This window comes from Myotis nattereri (genome assembly GCF_964212035.1).
Source record: "Myotis nattereri genome assembly, chromosome: 16".
Lineage (NCBI taxonomy): Eukaryota > Metazoa > Chordata > Mammalia > Chiroptera > Vespertilionidae > Myotis > Myotis nattereri.
The window spans coordinates 46,038,368-46,057,301 of NC_138091.1; the positions used below are offsets into that span (position 1 = coordinate 46,038,368).

The 18,934-nt window shown below is 43.6% G+C and overlaps 1 protein-coding gene and 1 pseudogene across 5 annotated transcripts in view; one reads left to right on the top strand and one right to left on the bottom strand.

The window, feature by feature from the left end:
* The window catches only part of IGF2BP1 (insulin like growth factor 2 mRNA binding protein 1), a gene marked incomplete at both ends in the record, with an annotated part of 37,590 nt that extends 36,606 nt beyond the window's left edge, over positions 1-984 (bottom strand). For all 4 annotated transcript variants that reach the window (XM_081109759.1, XM_081109758.1, XM_081109757.1 and 1 more), the window contains one exon: positions 810-984. In XM_081109759.1, coding sequence (XP_080965885.1) covers positions 810-984 — 175 coding nt within the window. The remainder of the gene's footprint in view (positions 1-809) is intronic.
* Positions 985-18,611: 17,627 nt separating this feature from the next.
* LOC308531877 (10 kDa heat shock protein, mitochondrial-like) lies at positions 18,612-18,934 on the top strand (annotated as a pseudogene). Its single transcript has one exon. The product of its transcript is annotated as a 10 kDa heat shock protein, mitochondrial-like (transcript).

An 18,934-nucleotide genomic window follows, 5' to 3' on the forward strand; every position in this document is an offset into this window, starting at 1 on the left:
GGGCCGAGCAAGGACGCCCGTTTCTCCCAAAGTGTGTTTTGGGGAGGGGGGTGCAGAATGAAACTTTATTTTCCCGTCGAGTCCAGGAGGAGGGCTTCAGGCGGCGGAACGGTCACCTGTCGAGCCGGTGGGGGGCGGGGGGTAGGGGGAGGCCCGGGGGAGCGCAGCGGGCCCGCAGGGAGGGTCCCTGGCGGCGGTGGCGCGCGTCTCCCGGCCCAGCCTCGCGTCTCGGGAAGCAGCATGGCGACCCGCCGCCGCCGCGCCACCGCTCACGCCCCGCGTTCAAATCAAAATGGCTCAAGCCCCAAGGCCCCGGGCGGGAGGCAGGATCCCGGTTCTCGGGTCCCGCTCGAAGGCTACAGTCCCCGAGGAAACCCCGGAGATCGAGACCGAGCAGGGGCCCCTTCCCCGCCAGGAAAGGCCTAGGGCGGAGGAAGGGGCGCTGGAGCGCGGGGGTGGGGGGAGCGCGCCCGGCGCGGGTAGGGAGGGGCCGGCGGAGAAATAACGCCCAGGCTGGGTGGCCTCAGTGGCGCCCCCCCAATCCTGCCACGGGAGGCTCCCGCCCCGTCGGCGGGGGGTCTGGGGGACCACCTCACCAAACCCGCCCGGGGCTGGCAGGGGTGAGGGAACCCCGAAGATTCCCACCCGAGGGTGGCGATGGAGGGGCGTCGAGGGTGGAGGGTGGGTCCCGAGGCCAAGGGCGCAGGCCGTGGGGCGAGCGGAGTTGGCGGGCAAGGAGAAAAGGGGCGCAGGTCGCCGTGGCCCGGGGGTCCTGCCGTGGTTTCCCGGGGAGACGGGCGCGCTCTTACCCGAGAAAGTTTCGATGGCCTTCATCGCCCAGTGCTCGTCGGGGCAGTCCACGAAGGCGTAGCCGGACTTGACCAGGAACTGGCCGCTGTAGGAGATCTTGTGCTCCGCGAACACTTTCTCCAGGTCGGCGGGGGTCACGCTCTCGTTGAGGTTGCCGATGTACAGCTTGTTCATGGTGGCCGGCTCCGGGCGGGACGCGGTCCCCAGCAAGGCCGAGCGGCGGGCGGGCGGCGAGCCTCCTAGGCCGAGAGGCGGGCGGGCGGCGGCCGGCGGCGGCAGCCGCAAACTTTCTTTGCACCCACCCCGCGGGGCGTGCGGAGCGCGGGGCGCGGAGGGCGGCCGGAGGGCGCGCAGAGGTCGCGGGGAGCGCGGAGAGGCTCGGGAGCGGGGCCCGCGGCGCGCTGGGAGGCGGACGGCGCGGCGACTCCTTCCCTGCGGTCCGAATCCCCTCCGAGCGGGCTGGTGTGTCACGTTTCTCCGCGGCCGCCCTGGCGCCGCCTCTAAATAAAATCGACTAGGAAAAAAAAAAAAAAAATGGAGCGAGGAGGGAAAAAAAAAAAAGAGGCGAAGCCACGTGGTGAAAGCCCCCACCCACCCGCAGGGGAAGACCCCCGACGCCTCTGGGCCCTTCCACCCGCCGGCCCCGTCCAGCCCACCAACCTCCCGCCCGGGGAGATCGGGGCGGCGGGAGGGGGCACCCCGCTCACCCCCAGGCCACGGGGCGGGTGGGGCTGCGTCCCCGAAGCTCCCCTCGCCCCCTCCTCCTGGGCAAGAATCTGGCCCCGAGGGAGGCGCCCCGCCCCCCTCCCCCTCCCCGGGCCCTGGCTGGGGGAGGGCGGTCGGCCCAGCAGCGCCCACCTCTTTATATGTAAAATGTACGTTTATTTTTTATTCGGGGTGGGGGGTGGGGGCAGGCTGCCCACCCTACCTAGGGTGGCTGCTACCGACTGACAGGCGGGGGACGGCGGAGACAAAGAAGCCGAGGACTCTGGGGTCTTCAGGAGGGGGTCGCGCGAGCTGGTGATTTAGAAAAGAAAGGCGCCTTTCCCGGGGTTTTGGGGTGGGAGGGGGGTCCTCGGCCTTCCCGGCCCCAGTCCTAGGAGACGCCCTCGCCTCCGGGAATCCGGGACCGAGGGGCCTGCGAGCGCGGGGCCAGCCGGCTGGGAACGGGGGGTCGCGGTTGGGAACGGGGGATCCTTAGGAAATCAGGTCTCGGGATTCCCACGGGAGAAGGGGTGGCTCACTCCCGGGGTTCGGCTGTGAACGAGAAGGTCTTGGGGTCCTGGGAGAACGCGCGGCTCCGGCCCAAGATGACCCCACGGAAGAGGGAGGGGTGAAGAGGAGGACGGAGAGCGGGAGCCGGAGCCGACCCGGGCGCACCGCAGGGGGAGGTCTCGGGGAGGGAGTGACCGGGTGCCGAGCCGAATCGCCCCCCTCCTCCCGCCCCGACGCGGGGACCGACAGGTGGAGTCCCCGCCGCCGGCTCCACCGGGGACAGCGACAGCCGCTTTCCCCGCTCGGAGTTGGGGTCGCGGAACTTTGTTTGGGGTGCAGGGCTGGGATCCGGGCGGGAAGGCGGGAGAGGGGCCGAGCTCGAAGCCCCGCCCCCGTCCCCAGGTCAGACCCGCGGGGGGAGGGGGTAATTTCCGCTCGGCGACGGGGAAGCAGGGGCGGGAGCTCGGAGGAGGGGGCGGCGGCCCGCCCCCCGGCCCCCGCCCGCTCCTTGGGAGGGGAAGCGGACCCGCCCTGGTCCCTTTCCTCGCCTTTGACCAACTCGTTCCGGATCCTCTGGCCCCGAATCCGAGGGACGGACCCGACTGGGCCAGGGGCGACACGTGGGCGGGCGCACCCCGTTTCGGCGTTGGGGGAGGGGGCAGTCGCCGCGCCTTTCCGAGTCTCGGAGACGCGGCGGAGAGCGGGACGCGCGGTGCCCGCGCCCCCGGGATCCCGGGCCGGGAGTTGGCGGCGGCGGCGGGGGCTGGGGCGGCGCCAGGGGGTGGCGGAGCGCGGCTCGGGGGCCCTGCGGAGCCCCCCTGACCGGGAAGCAGGGAGTGAACCCCCAGCGGTGCCAGCCGCCCCTGGAGCCGAGCGGAAGCCGGGGTTTTGCGGGAGGGACAGATGGTCCTGCCGGGGGCACGCGTGCGGTGCGGGCAGGTGAGGAAGGGGTCAGTCTCCCTTTCCCGGTCCCCGACCCCATTGTCTCAGTCGCCTGCGGCCCAGGCCGACTCCGCAACACGTGTTGGCTGCACCGAGATGAATGCCTTGGGGTTTTTTCTGATTATTTTTTGTTTGCAGAGCCAGGGAGCTGACTCCGACTGGTGCGCACCGCGCTTCTGCCAGACGATTTTATCCCTTTCAAAGTCGGGACTTACAGACGCGCCGCACCTCGGTGCCCCCTCCGGGTTTTGCGCTGAAAATAAATGGGGCTCGGCGTGGGGGCGGGGAGGGCTTCCGACTCGATTTCTCTGTCTCCACCACCTTCAAAACCCACCGTCCAAATTCGCGTTTTGTTCTGGCTAGCCACGTGTTTGTCGCGTATTTGTCTTTGCGATTTTTTTTTCTTTCCACGGGGCAACAAATTAAAACACTACCAGCTATTAGTCGCTGAGTGGGAAAAAGACTTCTATCCAAGGAGCTGGGCGACATGTGTATCCCACCCCCCCACCCCCCCTCACCCTCCCCCCTATTTCTGACTATTTAACTCTTGACCATAAACATAATTTTAAAAACAACGAGCTGGAATCGGTGCCTGCCACATAGTAGGTATTCAATAAACATTTTTAATGAAAAACGAACTAATACAAACTGCAGAGCAAAGAGAATCCAAAGGATAAAGAGTCCAGGAGAAGAAGAAAAAATCATCTTGGCCAGAAGTTGTGGGTCTGCTGCCTGGGGACTTCGCCTGGTGTGTTGTGTGTGTACTTGTGAAAGGGCTAAAGTAGTCTCAGAAAGGCCTTTCCCCCAATAGGACCCCTTCCAAGGGGGCTCCTGTTATATTGGGGAACAGGAAAGAGGGTACTAGGCAGGGCATTCCACTCCCAGAAAGTGCTATTTTCCTTCATTTAATTTAAATCTTAAGGCATTAATAGACGCACCTCTCAGGTTTTCTCCCTGGGGGGACATAGCCACTACTCAACTTCTTTATTCCTAAAACCAAAGCAAGTTACACCCCACAAAAATCTCCCTCCAGACCTCGAAACGCCTGTAAAATGCAGTCCACCCTTTCCCATCCTAGCTTAAAAGGAAAACAAACATTTTTTAAAGTGATAATTCCGTTCACTTTTAGGTGGTGGGTTTGTTTTTTTTCCATTTGAAAAAATATATTACATGTCTCAATGTTAGCTGAAATTAGTTTTTAAAATGACAGTAGAGAAAATACGAGTTCTTAAAATTTTACCAAGCATTGCTAAATTGAAACTGATTCATTTTTTTTTTTTTTAATCAGCTGTTTCACTGAATTCTAATCCTCCCACCCCACCCCCTTCACCAGGATCTTCTCTGCAAGCACAGAGAGGAGACAGCTGGGGTTAGAGGCAGACCCTTTTTAGCCCCCAAATCAGTTTTGCCTCAGTGACCTGGCTATTTTAGGCTGGGGTTGGGGATATTGAGTGATGTTGATTGGTGCTTCATCTCTCCCCTCTGAGGGAGCCCAGCACTAAAATTAAGCTGAGAGAAGGGTTATTTCTTGTCAAACTCACATTCCTAGGTGAGGGATAAAAATGGGCAGACTTGGGACTCCATAATTTATCACCCTCCCTTTCTTTGGCTTGATTTTAATATTAAAGACAACTAATAAACATTGTGTTTATTTTTTTTTTTCTACACAGCTTCTTTGGACAAGATTAATATGCAGTTCAGAGTTAAATTTAGTTTGTGAGAGTTAGCTGCAGGATAAATTATTTTCTTTAATAATAACTTATATAATTTAAGAGCATTCTTATCAATTTTTAAATCATTATTATATTTGTTCTCTTTCATTTTTCCTGGAGAAATGTTTGGAACACTTACCAGAATTCAATTTTCCTCTGAATTCAGAAACACTGAAACTTGACTCCATTTTAAAGATGGGATTCTGATCCATTTTCCTAGTGTGAACATAAATATTCATGCAGAGAGGAAAAAAATTAAGAGAATTAAACAACTCTTTAAACATTGGAAATATAAAGTGAAAAAAAAAAAACAATTACACCATTGTCATGCAAAATTAATTTTGTTTCTAAAATGTATCTAAAATTTGTTCATTTGTACTAATTTTGTATTTTGTCATCTTATTTTTATATTTTAATTTTTCACTTGCTATTGTACCGTAAGCATTTTTCTCATGCTGCCTCAAAATTTTCATAATTATCATTTTCAGTGAACATGTAGCATTTAGCACAGTAGATGGAACTTAATCATTAATTGTTATTTTTAGATATTTAAAGTTACATAAAAAATTTTTACTTTTGTAACTAGTGCTGAATAGATTTTGAGGAGCGTATAACTTTTTCCTCTTATGTTAGCTCCTTTGGATAAATCCCAAAGAATATATATTGCATTTCAAATCTAACATTTATCAATGACTTTCTGTTTTTAAAGTTCAGCCTGTTTTACAAAAGAAAGGACAAAAAAAGTGGAAAGCTGTTAGAAGGGAAAGACCTTAAAGGAGAATTTTTTTCTATTTCTTTATTTTCTAATGAATCAATCGATTTTGAAATGAAATTATGGTTTCTATAAAGTATAAAAAAGGAAAAAAATCACATTTCCTGACATGGTTGCTCTGACTTCAAAGTTTCTGGAGGAATTTGGTTTTTGTTTGCTTGGTTTTCATTTATTTTGTTGTTGTTTGCTTGTTGTTGTTTTTTCATTGTTACTGCCTTGGGTTATTTTGTTTCTTCCTGCAACTTGAAGTTTTAGTGTGGTTCTTGTAAATGACTATAAACTTTGAAAAACTGTAAAATAGTCCCAGTTAAAAGTACATGCAGCATTTTCTCCTGTCAAATAAATAAGGATAATTATGTGCTTAAGATAACTCATAAAATATAAGAAAACTGTAAGCAGAAAAGGAAAATATCCTCCTTCAAAGTATCATTCAAGTGTTCAGTGTTGAAAATCTTAAAAAGAAATGAGTTTATTCCAGGAAAAAAAAAAAAGACTCAAAGAGAAAAAAGAATTTAAAAACAATCATTTGTTTTTCTATGCGTCACACAGAGTAGGTGACAAAATTCAGTGTTTTAGTTTTGGCTTAGATTTGCAATTTAGGAACTTTTAAGTAAGGAAGGAAGTAGTTTATTAACTTAGAAAAAATAGATATTTTCAAATTCATTTTGTTAGTAAATTCAACTGCATGACACTAGCCTCTATTGACACATGTAAAATAAATGGTCAATAACATTCCTCACATTACTGTTTTATTGCCTTTTGCATTTTTTTTCACTCCAAAATTATTTGCTTAAAAGATAATGAACAACTGGAACATCTGAGATCTTGCTCCCAGCACAACCTCAGTTTGGCTCAAATAGATTCATAAAAATACAATAAAAAGATAATGAACAATTTTGCTTAATCCCAATTTTGCACAAAATGCAAAATAGATCACTAGTTCATGAGGGAGGAATTGTACAAGTCAAGAAAAGAGAAGGAAATAAATGTTATTTTTCAAAATAAAACAAATTGCAAAAAGCAACAAAAGAGAATCCATACCTAAATAGTGTTTCAGTGAAAATAACATAATATTGTTCTTGAAATCTACATATCTTCAAAGTATTTAAATGAATTTAATTCAAAATGAATCAATTACAACATAGAGGTAATTATAAACTTCATGGAGGTATCTTGATTTTTACTACATACATCTATGCTTTTTAAGACAATTTTTCTAGCTGGAAAGCAAATTATTTTTGTATGCATATTTAAAGTTTTACTCCTGACTATAAGTTTAATTGGTTTTACTCCTGTTTCTAGTTAGGATTTTTTTTTTTTTTTCAGGAGCTGTCTCAAATATTTCAAAGTGCCTAAAAGGAGATGCTGCTATGGTTTTTTAAGTTTAAAAAATTAATACATATAATATTTTACTAAGATTTCATCACTAAACTATTCATTAGAAACAGTTTAATCTCTTTGTAAAATAAACCACTTTTATAAAGAAAAGGGACCCAGCCTAATAGTATGCTATTTAAAAAAAAAAAAATGGTTGTTTGACTAAACTAAGATACAGTTCTAAAAATGATTTCTAATTTTCATGGGTTGATAATTAAGAAAGAGTTTTGGTCCACCCACCTCTCCCATAAAGACCCTTACATTTTTAAGAATTATTAGCACAACTTTCATGCTCTAACCTGAAAGTATTTGGTCAGCAGTCATATGATAAATTAGTGAACACGTTTTTATAGTTTTCATTTTTAAAATGTGTTTATAAACTGTGTAGGAAACAAATATTAGAGTTATTTCTAAATTGCATTGAAAGGAGGTTCATGAGCTCCCTATCTTCCTCTTCCTCCCTGCCCCTCCTCCAGCCCCTCCCCTTTCTCTCCCTCCCCTCTCCTTTTGTTCCTCCATTTTTCTTCCCACTCCCGACACTGTCCATTCCTTTCCTCCCCCCCTTTACCTTTACGCTTTTTTCAATTTTTCTTTTTTCTTTGTCACTTCTCTTCCCCCTTTTATTATTCTTGGGCTCCTCTGCCCCTCAACCCATCTCTTCCCTTTTTTTAATCAATATACCTATCAAACTTGCTTTTTCTTCACTCCTTTCCTTTTCCTTCTGCCTCTCCCATTCTCACAACTTGTTATCAATCAAACTTATCTGTGGCGAAGTGAAAGGATTCAGAGATGCTGGAATTATTTTATTCACCAAAATGTTCTCATTTTGCATTTTTTGAGAGCCCCAGGTTGATTCAGACCCCAGAGCTCCTCCACCCTGTCCCCTCACTCCGTGTTTATCGGCTGAATATTCACTAGACAATTTTACTTTTGTGTATTATTTTTCTATATCATATGTTGCTTATAACTAATTTTGTTATCAGCATTTTATGTATCAAATCCTCAAGGTCAAATCAACTTGGGGAGTCCAACACAATGCTGACACCTCTCCAAAAATATATATTAAATAAGTGCCGTGGTACTATCTGAGAAGACATGGCCATTGTGATCAGATAAAATGATGTGTTTAGCCTATTGAGTGCTTTTTCTTTCCTTGCTTCCTTCCTTTTTTCTTTTTCTTTCTTTATATATACACTTTTATAAATATAATACTCCACAACCATCAGATAGAGTACAGGTAAATTCGGTAATTCAAAAGGCTGACTTGTCTACATCAAGAATAGCAACCAACAAACAAGTGCTGGTGAGGACGTGGAGAAGAGGGGACCCTTGTGCATTGATTGTGGGATTGCAAATTGGTGCTGCCACCATGGAAAACAGTACAGAGGTTCCTCAAAAAGTTATGAATAGAACTACCATGTGACCCAGCAGCTTCGCTTGTGGGTATCCATCTGAAGAAAACAAAAATAATTTGAAAAGATATATGCAGCCCCATGTTAACTGCAGCATGCTTTACAACAGCCAAGATATTAAAGCAATCTAGGTGTCCACCAACAGATGAATGCATAAGGAAACTGTGGCACGTATACAATGGAATATTACCAGCAATAAAGAACGAAATTTTGTCATTTACGACGCTTCAACCAAGTGAGCTACCCGGCCAGGGCTGTAAGACATTTTATTCAGCCTTAAAAAGGAATGAAATTCTGATACTTGCTATGACATAGATGAATTTTGAAAACATTATGCAAGTGAAATAAGCCAAGCACAAAAGGGCAGATATTTAATTCCACTTATATGAGATACTAGAATAGTCAAATTCATAAGGACAGAGAGTAGAACAGAGGTTACCAGGGGTTGGCAGGAGGAGATAGGGTGGGGAGTTAGTGTTAGGGTTTCCACTTGACAGGATAAGAAAGTTCTTCAGATGGATAGTGTCACAGCAGTGTAAATATACTTACTGTCGCTAAATTTTACACTTAAAAATTGTTAACATCGTAAATTGTGTTATGCATATTTTACCATGATTTCAAAAAGTAAAAAAAAAAAACAAAAACCTTTCAATATCTCAAAAGTAATAAACACATGTTAATTATCACTGTCAAGAAAAAACACACAACCATATAAATGCTTAAAAACAGGGGACTCTTCCAGTAACTTTTAACATAGGCGCTCGGTAAAACATGACGTAGCCATGAAAATTGTATTCAAAAGGGTTTAGAAAAACTTGGGAGTTTAAAAAAAAAAAAAAAAAGACAAAAGAACCTGGAGGAAATTTACAAAAAGGACACATCACAAAATTGAGTGTTTGTGCACATATAGTTCATATGATTGGAGCTATCTTTTAAAAAGAACTACACGTGCATAAAAGACTAGAAATGACCTTACAGAAACTCTTGTACATGAATACCCAGAAAGGTGTACAAGCATATTCAAAGCGGCACTGTTTATAATACAAAACCTATAGCCCTGGCCAGGTAGCTCAGTTGGTTAGAGCATTGTCCCAAATACCAAGCTTGAGGGTTCGATCTCCAGTCAGGGCACATACAAGAATCAACCAACGAATGCATAAGTAAGTGGAACGACATACTGATGTTTGTCTAAAGTCAATAATTTTTTTTAAAATTTTCAATCCTCACCCAATATTATGTTTTTATTGAGTTTTAGAAAGAGAGAGGAAGGGAGAGAGAGAAACATCAATGTGAAAAACATTGATCAGCTGCCTCCCTCACACGCCCCAATTGAACCGGCAACCTGGCTATGTGCCTTGACTGGGAATCGAATCAGCCACCTTTCGGTGTATGGGACGACACTCCAACTAACCAAGCCACACTGACTAAGGCTTTTTAATCTTTAAAAAAGAAAGAAAATGATAAATAAAATTTCAGAATGTGGTTATTTCTGTAAAGTAGCACAGGGCACTTCAAAGGTATTAGGGATGGATGTTCTAGTTCTGAATCTGAGTGGTGGATACACAAGTATTTGTTGTATTATTCTTTTTTAAAAAATATATTTCTTTATTGACTTAAGAGAGGAAGGGAGAGGGAGGAAGAGATAGAAACATCAATGATGAGAGAGTCATTGATTGGCTGCCTTCTGCACGCCACCCACTGGGGACCAAGCCCGCAGCCCGGGCATGTGCCCTTGGCCAGAATCAACCTGGGACCTTTCAGTCCGCAGGCCGACGCTCTATCCACTGCGCCAAACTGGCTAGGTTGTTGTATTATTCTTGAAACTTTACATGTACAATTTAATTATCTTTGTTAAGTATGAATATTTTATAATAAAATTAATTGAATTAAGTCTGGGAAAACTGTTAACAGTAACAGTTTTGAGAATATAGGTACATTTCTGTTTCCCCTTCCTCTCTATTTTCCCTCTCCTTATCTATTCCTCTCTCTCTTGACTCTGCTATATTTGCCAAGATTTCTAGACTATTATATTTTTATAACAAATGAATCATCGCAGGATACCTTCACAAGCTAATGGGGAATAGCTCTGGATCATCCACTGTTCCGAGATTTGATGCAGCCAGAAATTCTTCCATTAGCAACCAGGGTTGAGGGTTAACTGCAACGCACCCTGATCAATCACGGATGTGGCCTGACTTTAGCTAAAGGACTGATTAATTATACATGTGTTCCTAACACACTGGGATGGGATGGGATGTGCTGAAACTTGGGACCAGCATGGTAAACAGTAGGAAGCGAGTGCTTAGATTCACACCTTCCCAGGTTGTCTTGGATCTTGCAGACACATTCCTCCTTTGAACTCCTATGTTTGAGTCATTTTCGTTTTCTTTTGCATTCTCGGGTACCCTCTAAGAGTGAAGCCCATTTCCCCTTCATCAGTCTGGGAGTCTCTAGCTAGCTGTGGAATCGTCTTCCAACACATTGGAAAATACAGGGCAAGATCCATGTTGCTTTCTGGATCCTGCCCTGTGAGTGGTTTCCATTATTTTTGTTTTTTTTATCAGCGAAGATTTCCTTTATTATTTCTCCATGAGGCCAATGTTTTGAAACATGTTGTCTATCAAAAAATTCCATTGTCGCCGAAACCGGTTTGGCTCGGTGGATGGAGCATCGGCCTGCAGACTGAAGGGTCCCGGGTTCGATTCCGGTCAAGGGCATGTACCTGGGTTGCGGGCACATCCCCAGTGGGAGATGTGCAGGAGGCAGCTGATCGATGTTTCTCTCATCATCGATGTTTCTGACTATCTCTCTCCCTTCCTCTCTGTGGAAAGTCAATAAAATATATTTAAAAAAAAAAATTCCGTTGTCAAGTAATAACAAATTGTTCTTGTATTGAGTAACTAAGCAGAGCTCCTGCTCTGAACAAGTGGCAAGAAGTTATACTGGTCCCACCCACCAAAAGCAGAGGGATTGGAATTTGCCCAAGCAGCCTTGCCTGGAGTAAAAGGTCTGATTTGTGTTAGATGTGCAAACCGGTTGAAAATAGTTCATGGATACCATGGAACCCATTAGCCTTCCTGCCTTTCCTCTTAGAGCCCTGGGATTCTAAGAGTTTGAAAAACATTACTCAAGTGCTGTTTTGGGCAGCACATATACTAAAATTGGAATGATACAGAGAAGATTAGCATGACTTCTGCACAAGGATGACATACTAATTCGAGAAGCGTTCCCTATTGACAGCGATGTAATGTACAACATAGGAAATACAGACAATAATATTGTGCCCTGGTCAGGTAGCCCAGTTGGTTAGAGCATCATCCGGGATACACCAAGGTTGTGGGTTCCATCGCTGGTCAGGGCACATACAAGAATCAAGCAATGAATGCATAAATAAGTGGAAGGACAAATCAATGTTTCTTTCTCTCATTCTCCCTTCCTCTCTCCCTCTAAAACAGCGGTTCTCAACCCCTTTGGCGGTCGAACAACCCTTTCACAGGGGTCGTCTAAGACCATCCTGCATATCAGATATTTATATGACGATTCATAACAGTAGCAACATTCCAGTTATGAAGTAGCAACAAAAATAATTTTATGGTTGGGTCACAACATGAGGAACTGTATTTAAAGGGCCAGAAGGTTGAGAACCATTGCTCTAAAATCGATAAATTACATTTTTTAAAAATAATATTGTAATAACTATGTATGATGACAGTTGGGTACTGGAAATATCAGGGCAAATACTTTGTAAAGTATATAATTGTCTAACCAGTATGCTGTACACCTAAAACTAATAAAACATAATATTTACTATAAACTGTCATTGAAAAAAATACTTTTTATTGATTTAAGAGAAAGGAAGGGAGAGAGCGCGAGAAACATCAATTTGTTGTTCCAGTTATTTATGCATTCATTGATCGATTCTTGTATGTGCCCTGACCGGGGGCTTGAACCCACAACCTTGGCTTATCCAAACAACACTCTAACAACTGAGCTACCCAGCCAGGGTGAAAAAAAATTTTTTTTTAATCTAAAAAGAAATAAAAACATTACTCAAGACCAGCTTTCCCAGTTCTAGCGCGCTGAGTAGAAGGAGAGCAGAAGATACAGAGAGAAAACATTGTAATTGTAGGAAACCCCCTGAGGTGGGTAGTATCATTGTTTCTACTTTATAGGTCAACTAATCCTAGATAATGACAAGACTAGGATTCCACCCCAAACATGCCTAGACCCCAAACCCATGCTCTTGCCTTTATACCAATGGAGCATTTAAAAATCTGAATCCAACCCACACATATGTATCATAATTTATACAAAAGGTGTAAAGACAACTCAATGGAAAAAGGATAATCTTGCCGAAACCGGTTTGGCTCAGTGGATAGAGCGTCGGCCTGCGGACTGAAAGGTCCCAGGTTCGATTCCGGTCAGGGGCATGTACCTGGGTTACGGGCATATCCCCAGTAGGAGATGTGCAGGAGGCAGCTGATCGATGTTTCTAACTCTCTATCTCTCTCCCTTCCTCTCTGTGAAAAATCAATAAAATATATTAAAAAAAAAAGAAAAGAAAAAGGATAATCTTTTTAACAAATGGTGCTAAAACAATTAGATATTCATATGCAAAAATAATTTTCCTTCCATACTCCATTCTATCTACAAAAATTAACTCAATCATATGCCTAAATGTAACCATTTAGGTCATATAACTAACTATAAAACCAAAGCCTATAAGACTTCTAGGATAAAACATTTGTGTCCTTGGATTAGGCAAAAATATCTTAGATATGACCCCCAAAAATTTTTTTCATAAAAAACTGAATTCATACATTGAACTTCATAAAAAAATGTTTCGTCCTCACCCAAGGGTAAGTTTTTATTACATTTTTATAGAGAGAGGGAGAGACAGAGAAACATCGATGTGAGAGAGAAATATCCATCTGTTGCCAACTAGGGATCGAACTCAAACCCGAACCTGAAACTTGGGTATGTGCCCTGATCGGGAATCCAACCCAAGACCTTTTCGTGTACAGCAGTGGTTCTCAACCTTCCTAATGCCGCGACCCTTTAATACAGTTCCTCATGTTGTGGTGACCCCCAACCATAAAATTATTTTCGTTGCTACTTCATAACTGTAATTTTGCTACTGTTATGAATCGTCATGTAAATATCTGATATGCAGGATTTTCATTGTTACAAATAGAACATAATTAAAGCATAGTGATTAATCACAAAAACAATATGTAATTATATATGTGTTTTCCGATGATCTTAGGTGACCCCTGTGAAAGGGTCGTTCGACCCCCAAAGAGGTTTTGACCCACAGGTTGAGAACCGCTGGTGTAGAGGATGACGCTCCAACCAACCAAGCCACACCAGTCAGGGAAAACGTCATCAAAATTCTAAAAACTTGTTTTCCTCAAAAGATACTGTTAGGGAATAAAACAACACGTCACAGCCTGGGAGAAAATATTTGTAAATCATGTATCTGTTGAAGGACTTGTATCCAAAATCTCAAAACTCAATAACAAGAAAGCAAATACCACACCTCCCCCCCAACAAAGGGCAAAACATTTAAACAGATATTTCAATACAGAGGATATATGGATGGCAAAGAAGCCCATGAAACAATATTTGATATCATTAGTTATCAGATAAATGCAAATGAAAACCACAAGGAGATACCACTACGTACCTATTAGAATGGTTGAAACTGAAATAGACTGACCATACCCAGTTTGGGCAAGACTGTGGAGGAACTGGAACTTTTATACAGCTGGTGGGGATGTAAAATATTACCACCACTTCGGAAAAACAGTTTGGCAGTTTCTTAAAAAGTTAAACATACTCCAATCCTAAGTATTTACCCAAGAAAAAGAAAAGCATATGTCCGTATAGAAAGATGTCTCCACAAATGTTCATTGCAGCTTAATTTGTAATGCCCCAAAACTGGAAACTATCTAAATCTATCAACAGGTGAATGGATAAACAAACTGTAATGTATCCAGATGATGGAAGACTACTACTCCGCAATAAAAGTGAACGCACTGTCAATCACGCTACAAATAAAATTGGATATCAAAATAAGTATACTGAATGAAAAAAGCCAGACACCTCCCCCCCAATAAAAAGAGTACATACTGCCGAAACCGGTTTGGCTCAGTGGATAGAGCGTCGGCTTGCGGACTGAAAGGTCCCAGGTTCGATTCCGGTCAAGGGCATGTACCTGGGTTGCGGGCACATCCCCAGTGGGAGATGTGCAGGAGGCAGCTGGTCAATGTTTCTCTCTCTTCGATGTTTCTGACTCTATCTCTCTCCCTTCCTCTCTGTAAAAAATCAATAAAATATATAAAAAAAAGAGTACATACTGTATGATTTCATTTATATGAAATTCTAAAACATGCAAACTAATCTACAGCGACAGAAAGCAGAACAGATCAGTGGTTGGAAGGGGAGTAAGAGGTGGGAGATAGGAGCGCTAGGAAACTTTTGAGGACGGAAGATATGCTCATACCTTAGTTGTAGTGATGGTTTCATGGGAGAGCATAGGTCAAAACATCAAAATTGTACACTTTAGCCCTAACCGGTTTGGCTCAGTGGGTAGAGCGTCAGCCTGCAGACTGAAGGGTCCTGGGTTTGATTCCAGTCAGGGGCGTGTACCTTGGTTGCGGGCACATCCCCAGTGGGAGGTGTGCAGGAGGCAGCTGATCGATGTTTCTCTCTCATCGATGTTTCTAACTCTCTATCCCTCTCCCTTCCACTCTGTAAAAAATCAATAAACTATTTTTAAAAAATTGTACACTTTAAGTTAAATGTGTGCTGTTAATTACTTGTCGGTTGTATCTCAAAATTGCTGTTTCAAAAAAAAAAAAAAAATCCCAATGCTGTGGAGGGAATGGTGAACTGGAAAATGACCGCTTTCCATCATCATAGTAAAGATGGGTTCAAGCAAGAATCATAAATGGCTGCTCAATAAATCTGAGAGTGGGGGAAGTCTGAGGAGGAAGAATGTATTTGCATTGTCTAAAAGTGTCTCCCTGCATATGACCTTTTAGTTATAGGAAGAAAAATAGTACCTATACAGTGGGAAAGTTCAACAAAACTTTGACTGGGGATCAAAATTATCATTAATCATGGGCAGGCAGACATCTTGCTCCTCCAGGTGGGATGCCTTGTAAAGGACACACCTTCATTTTTCTAGTATTCCGGCCAGGATGCATACCCTGAATCTAACTGGGAAGAAACATCAGACAAACCCAAACATTCGATAACATAACTGGTCTGTACTCTTAAAAATGTCAGTATTGCTCTAGCGGGTTGGCTCAGTGGGATAGAATGTCAGCCTGGGGACCAAAGAGTCCCGGGTTCGATTCTGGTCAGGGGCACATGCCCAGGTTGTGGGCTCGATCCCCATTAGGGGGTGTGTAGGAGGCAGCCAATCAATGATTCTCTCTTATCATTGATGTTTCCATCTCTCTCTCCCTCTCCCTTCCTCTCTGAAATCAATAAAAGTATATATTTTTTAAAAAGTCAGTATCATGAAAGACAAAGAAAGGCTGAGAAACTGAGGAAAGAAAATAAAGAGACATGACAATTAAATGCAGTACGCAATCCTGGACTGTATCTAATAATGGAGGGGAAATACCCAAAAGGACATTATTAGGACAATTGAAAAATAACTGTAATGTGTACTATAGGCTTTATATCAATGTTTCATTTTTAATATTTTATTGATTGATTTGAGAGCCAGAGAGAGAGAGAGAAACTTAGATTTGTCGTTCCACTTATTTATGCACTCATTGCATTCACTGGTTGACCCTTGTATGTGCCCTGACCCGGTATGGAACCCACAACCTTGGCATATTAGGACAATGCTCTAACCAACTGAGTTATTCAGTCAGGACTCAATATTACATTTCTTGACTTTTATAATTGTACTTATTGTGGTTGTATAAATGAACATCTTTGTTCTGAGGAAATATACATGAAAATATTAAATGATATAGACCCTTGGCTTGGTAGCTGAGCTGGTTAGAGCATAGTCCTGATATGCCAAGGTTTCAGGGTCAATCCCAGTCAGGGCACATACAGGGATCAACCAATGAATGCATAAATAAGTGGAAAGACAAATCGATGTTTCTTTCTCTCTCTCTCTCTCTCTCTCTCTCTCTCTCTCTCTCTCTCTCTTCCTCTCTCTCTCTCTCTCTCACCAATAAATAAAACATTTAAAAAAAAAATGTGCCTGTCCAGCTGGCATGGCTTAGTGGTTGAGCATTGAACTATGAACCAAGAGATCACAGTTCGATTCCCAGTCAGGGCACATGCCTGGGTTGTGGGATTGTGAGCTAGATCCCCAAGGTAGGGTGTGCAGGAGGCAGCCGATTAATGATTCTCTCTCATCACTGAAGTTTCTATCTCTCGCTCTCCCTCTCCCTTCCTCTCCAAAATCAATTTTAAAAATGTATTTTTTTAAAAAAAGAAGAAACATGCCCTAGCTGGTCTGGCTCAATAGATAGAGCATGTGCCTGAAGACTGAAGGGTTCCAGGTTCACTTCTGGTCAAGGGCACATGCCCAGATTGCGGGTTCGATCCCCAGAAGGGGGCATGCAGGAGGCAGCCACTCAATGGTTCTCTCTCATCATTGATGTTTCTCTCTCTCCTTCACCCTTCCTCTCTGAAATCAATAAATATATATATATTTTTTATTTATATGCTACTTTTATTTCTGTAAGGATACACTGAAACGTTGGATGATATTAGCTAATGAAAAAATGTAGAAATGAGGCATCGGCTTCTCTAACCATAGCTACAAGAATATTAATATTATTGTCATTACATGTTCATTTTGACATCATCTCATTCTATTTTGTAATATAACAATTAGAATACAGTAAGTAGGTGATCTGGCATATCAGGTAAGCACTATATGGAAATCTGCCTGTGAGGACGGTGACAGTCCTCAGAATCACAAGAAACGTTGGTGAGCCTCTTTAACCGATCAACAAAAGAGCAACAACTACTATGTCACAAGGGATTCAACTTGCCACTGTTTGGAAATGTCACATCCATGTCAATGACAGTGCCGATGCCTCCTCAGCTGCCCCTCTAGAGATTTATGGTTACTTCTATAGGAAGATTTCAAACTGCAGGAACATCCAAGGGGGCTAAAATGTTTCCATGCAAGTCTCCAAACCCTTAATCTATGTTGCTATTAATTTAAACAAAATGTTATTAATTAAAAAACACACCCGACAGCTGGGTTGGTTTTGTTAAGCTTCCAGAAGAGTTCACTGTGATGACGTTCCTCTGAAACAGGCTCGTTCTCTCAGATCTGCCTACACTTTCCACATCACCTGCATGTTCCATGCTTAAAAGTAGGAGCATTCAGAAAACACGACACAGGGGGAACTCAAATGTTAGTACGGGGGGGGAAAGGTCAGTTTAGAAACACAGCTAAGTTCAAATGTTAATTTTCTAGAAATTCGTATTAGACAATCAAAAGCACAAAAGAGTAGAAGGAAGGTTTTGATGAGGAAGTTAAACCATGCATTTCGGTAAATTCTTTTTAAAAAAAGAAGAAACAGCCCTGGCTGGTTTGGCTCAGTGGATAGAGCGTCAGCCTGCGGACTGAAGGGTCCCAGGTTCGATTCCAGCCAAGGGCACATGCCTGGGTTGCGGGCTTTATCCCCAGTGGGGCATGTGCAGGAGGCAGCCAATCGATGATTCTCTCTCATCTGTAATGTTTCTATCTCTCGTTCCCTCTCCCTTCCTCTCTGAAATCAATAAAGATATTTTAAAAAAAGAAAAGAAACATGATGTATGCAATCTACTCTCAAATGTTGAGAAGATAGAAAATAGAATGATACAACATAGTGGCAAAATGTGAAAAGTTGTTGAATCTGTGGGTATATTGGAGTTCTCTGTATTATTTTTGCAACTTTCCTGTAAGTTTTAAATTTTTAAGCTTTTTAGAGAGAAAGAGATCAATTTGTTGTTCCATTTATTTATGCATTCATTGGTTGATTCTTGTATGTGCTTTGACCAGGGATGGGACCCACAATTTTAGCATACCAGGACAAGGCTCTACCCAGCTTTTCCGGGTGGGGCTAAATTATTTCAAAAGGAAAAGTTTTAAAAACCTCCAGGCTAATGACTGGGAATGGCACTGAGGCACTGGGACTTTAACCCTGACCAGTGTGGCGCAGTTGGTTGGAGCAAGGTTTTGGGTTTGATCCGCCATCAGGGAACATATAAGAATCAGCGAATGAATGCATGAGTGGAACAAACAACAAATCGATGTTTCTCTCTCTTTCTCTCTTCCCCTCTCTTTCTAAAATCAATCAATCAATAAACAAAATTTTAAAAAATAAAAAGCTTTCCATGAAGAGTACGAACTGTGGCAGCCAAAGTCACATGTTTAGAAAGTTTCTTCCCCTATTGGAGGAATAATAGTTGAAAGGAGCGCCGCGGAAACTAACCAAAGAGGCATTGTGCTTCCAGAAAAATCTCAAGGAAACGTATTGCAAGCAACAGTGGTAGCTGTTGGATCCAGCTTCAAAGGAAAGGGTGGAGAGATTCAACCAGTTAGCGTGAAAGTTGGAGATAAAGTTCTTCCAGAATATGGAGACGCCAAAGTAGTTCTAGATGACAAGGATTATTTCTTATTTAGAGATGCAGACATTCTTGGAAAGCATGCAGACTGA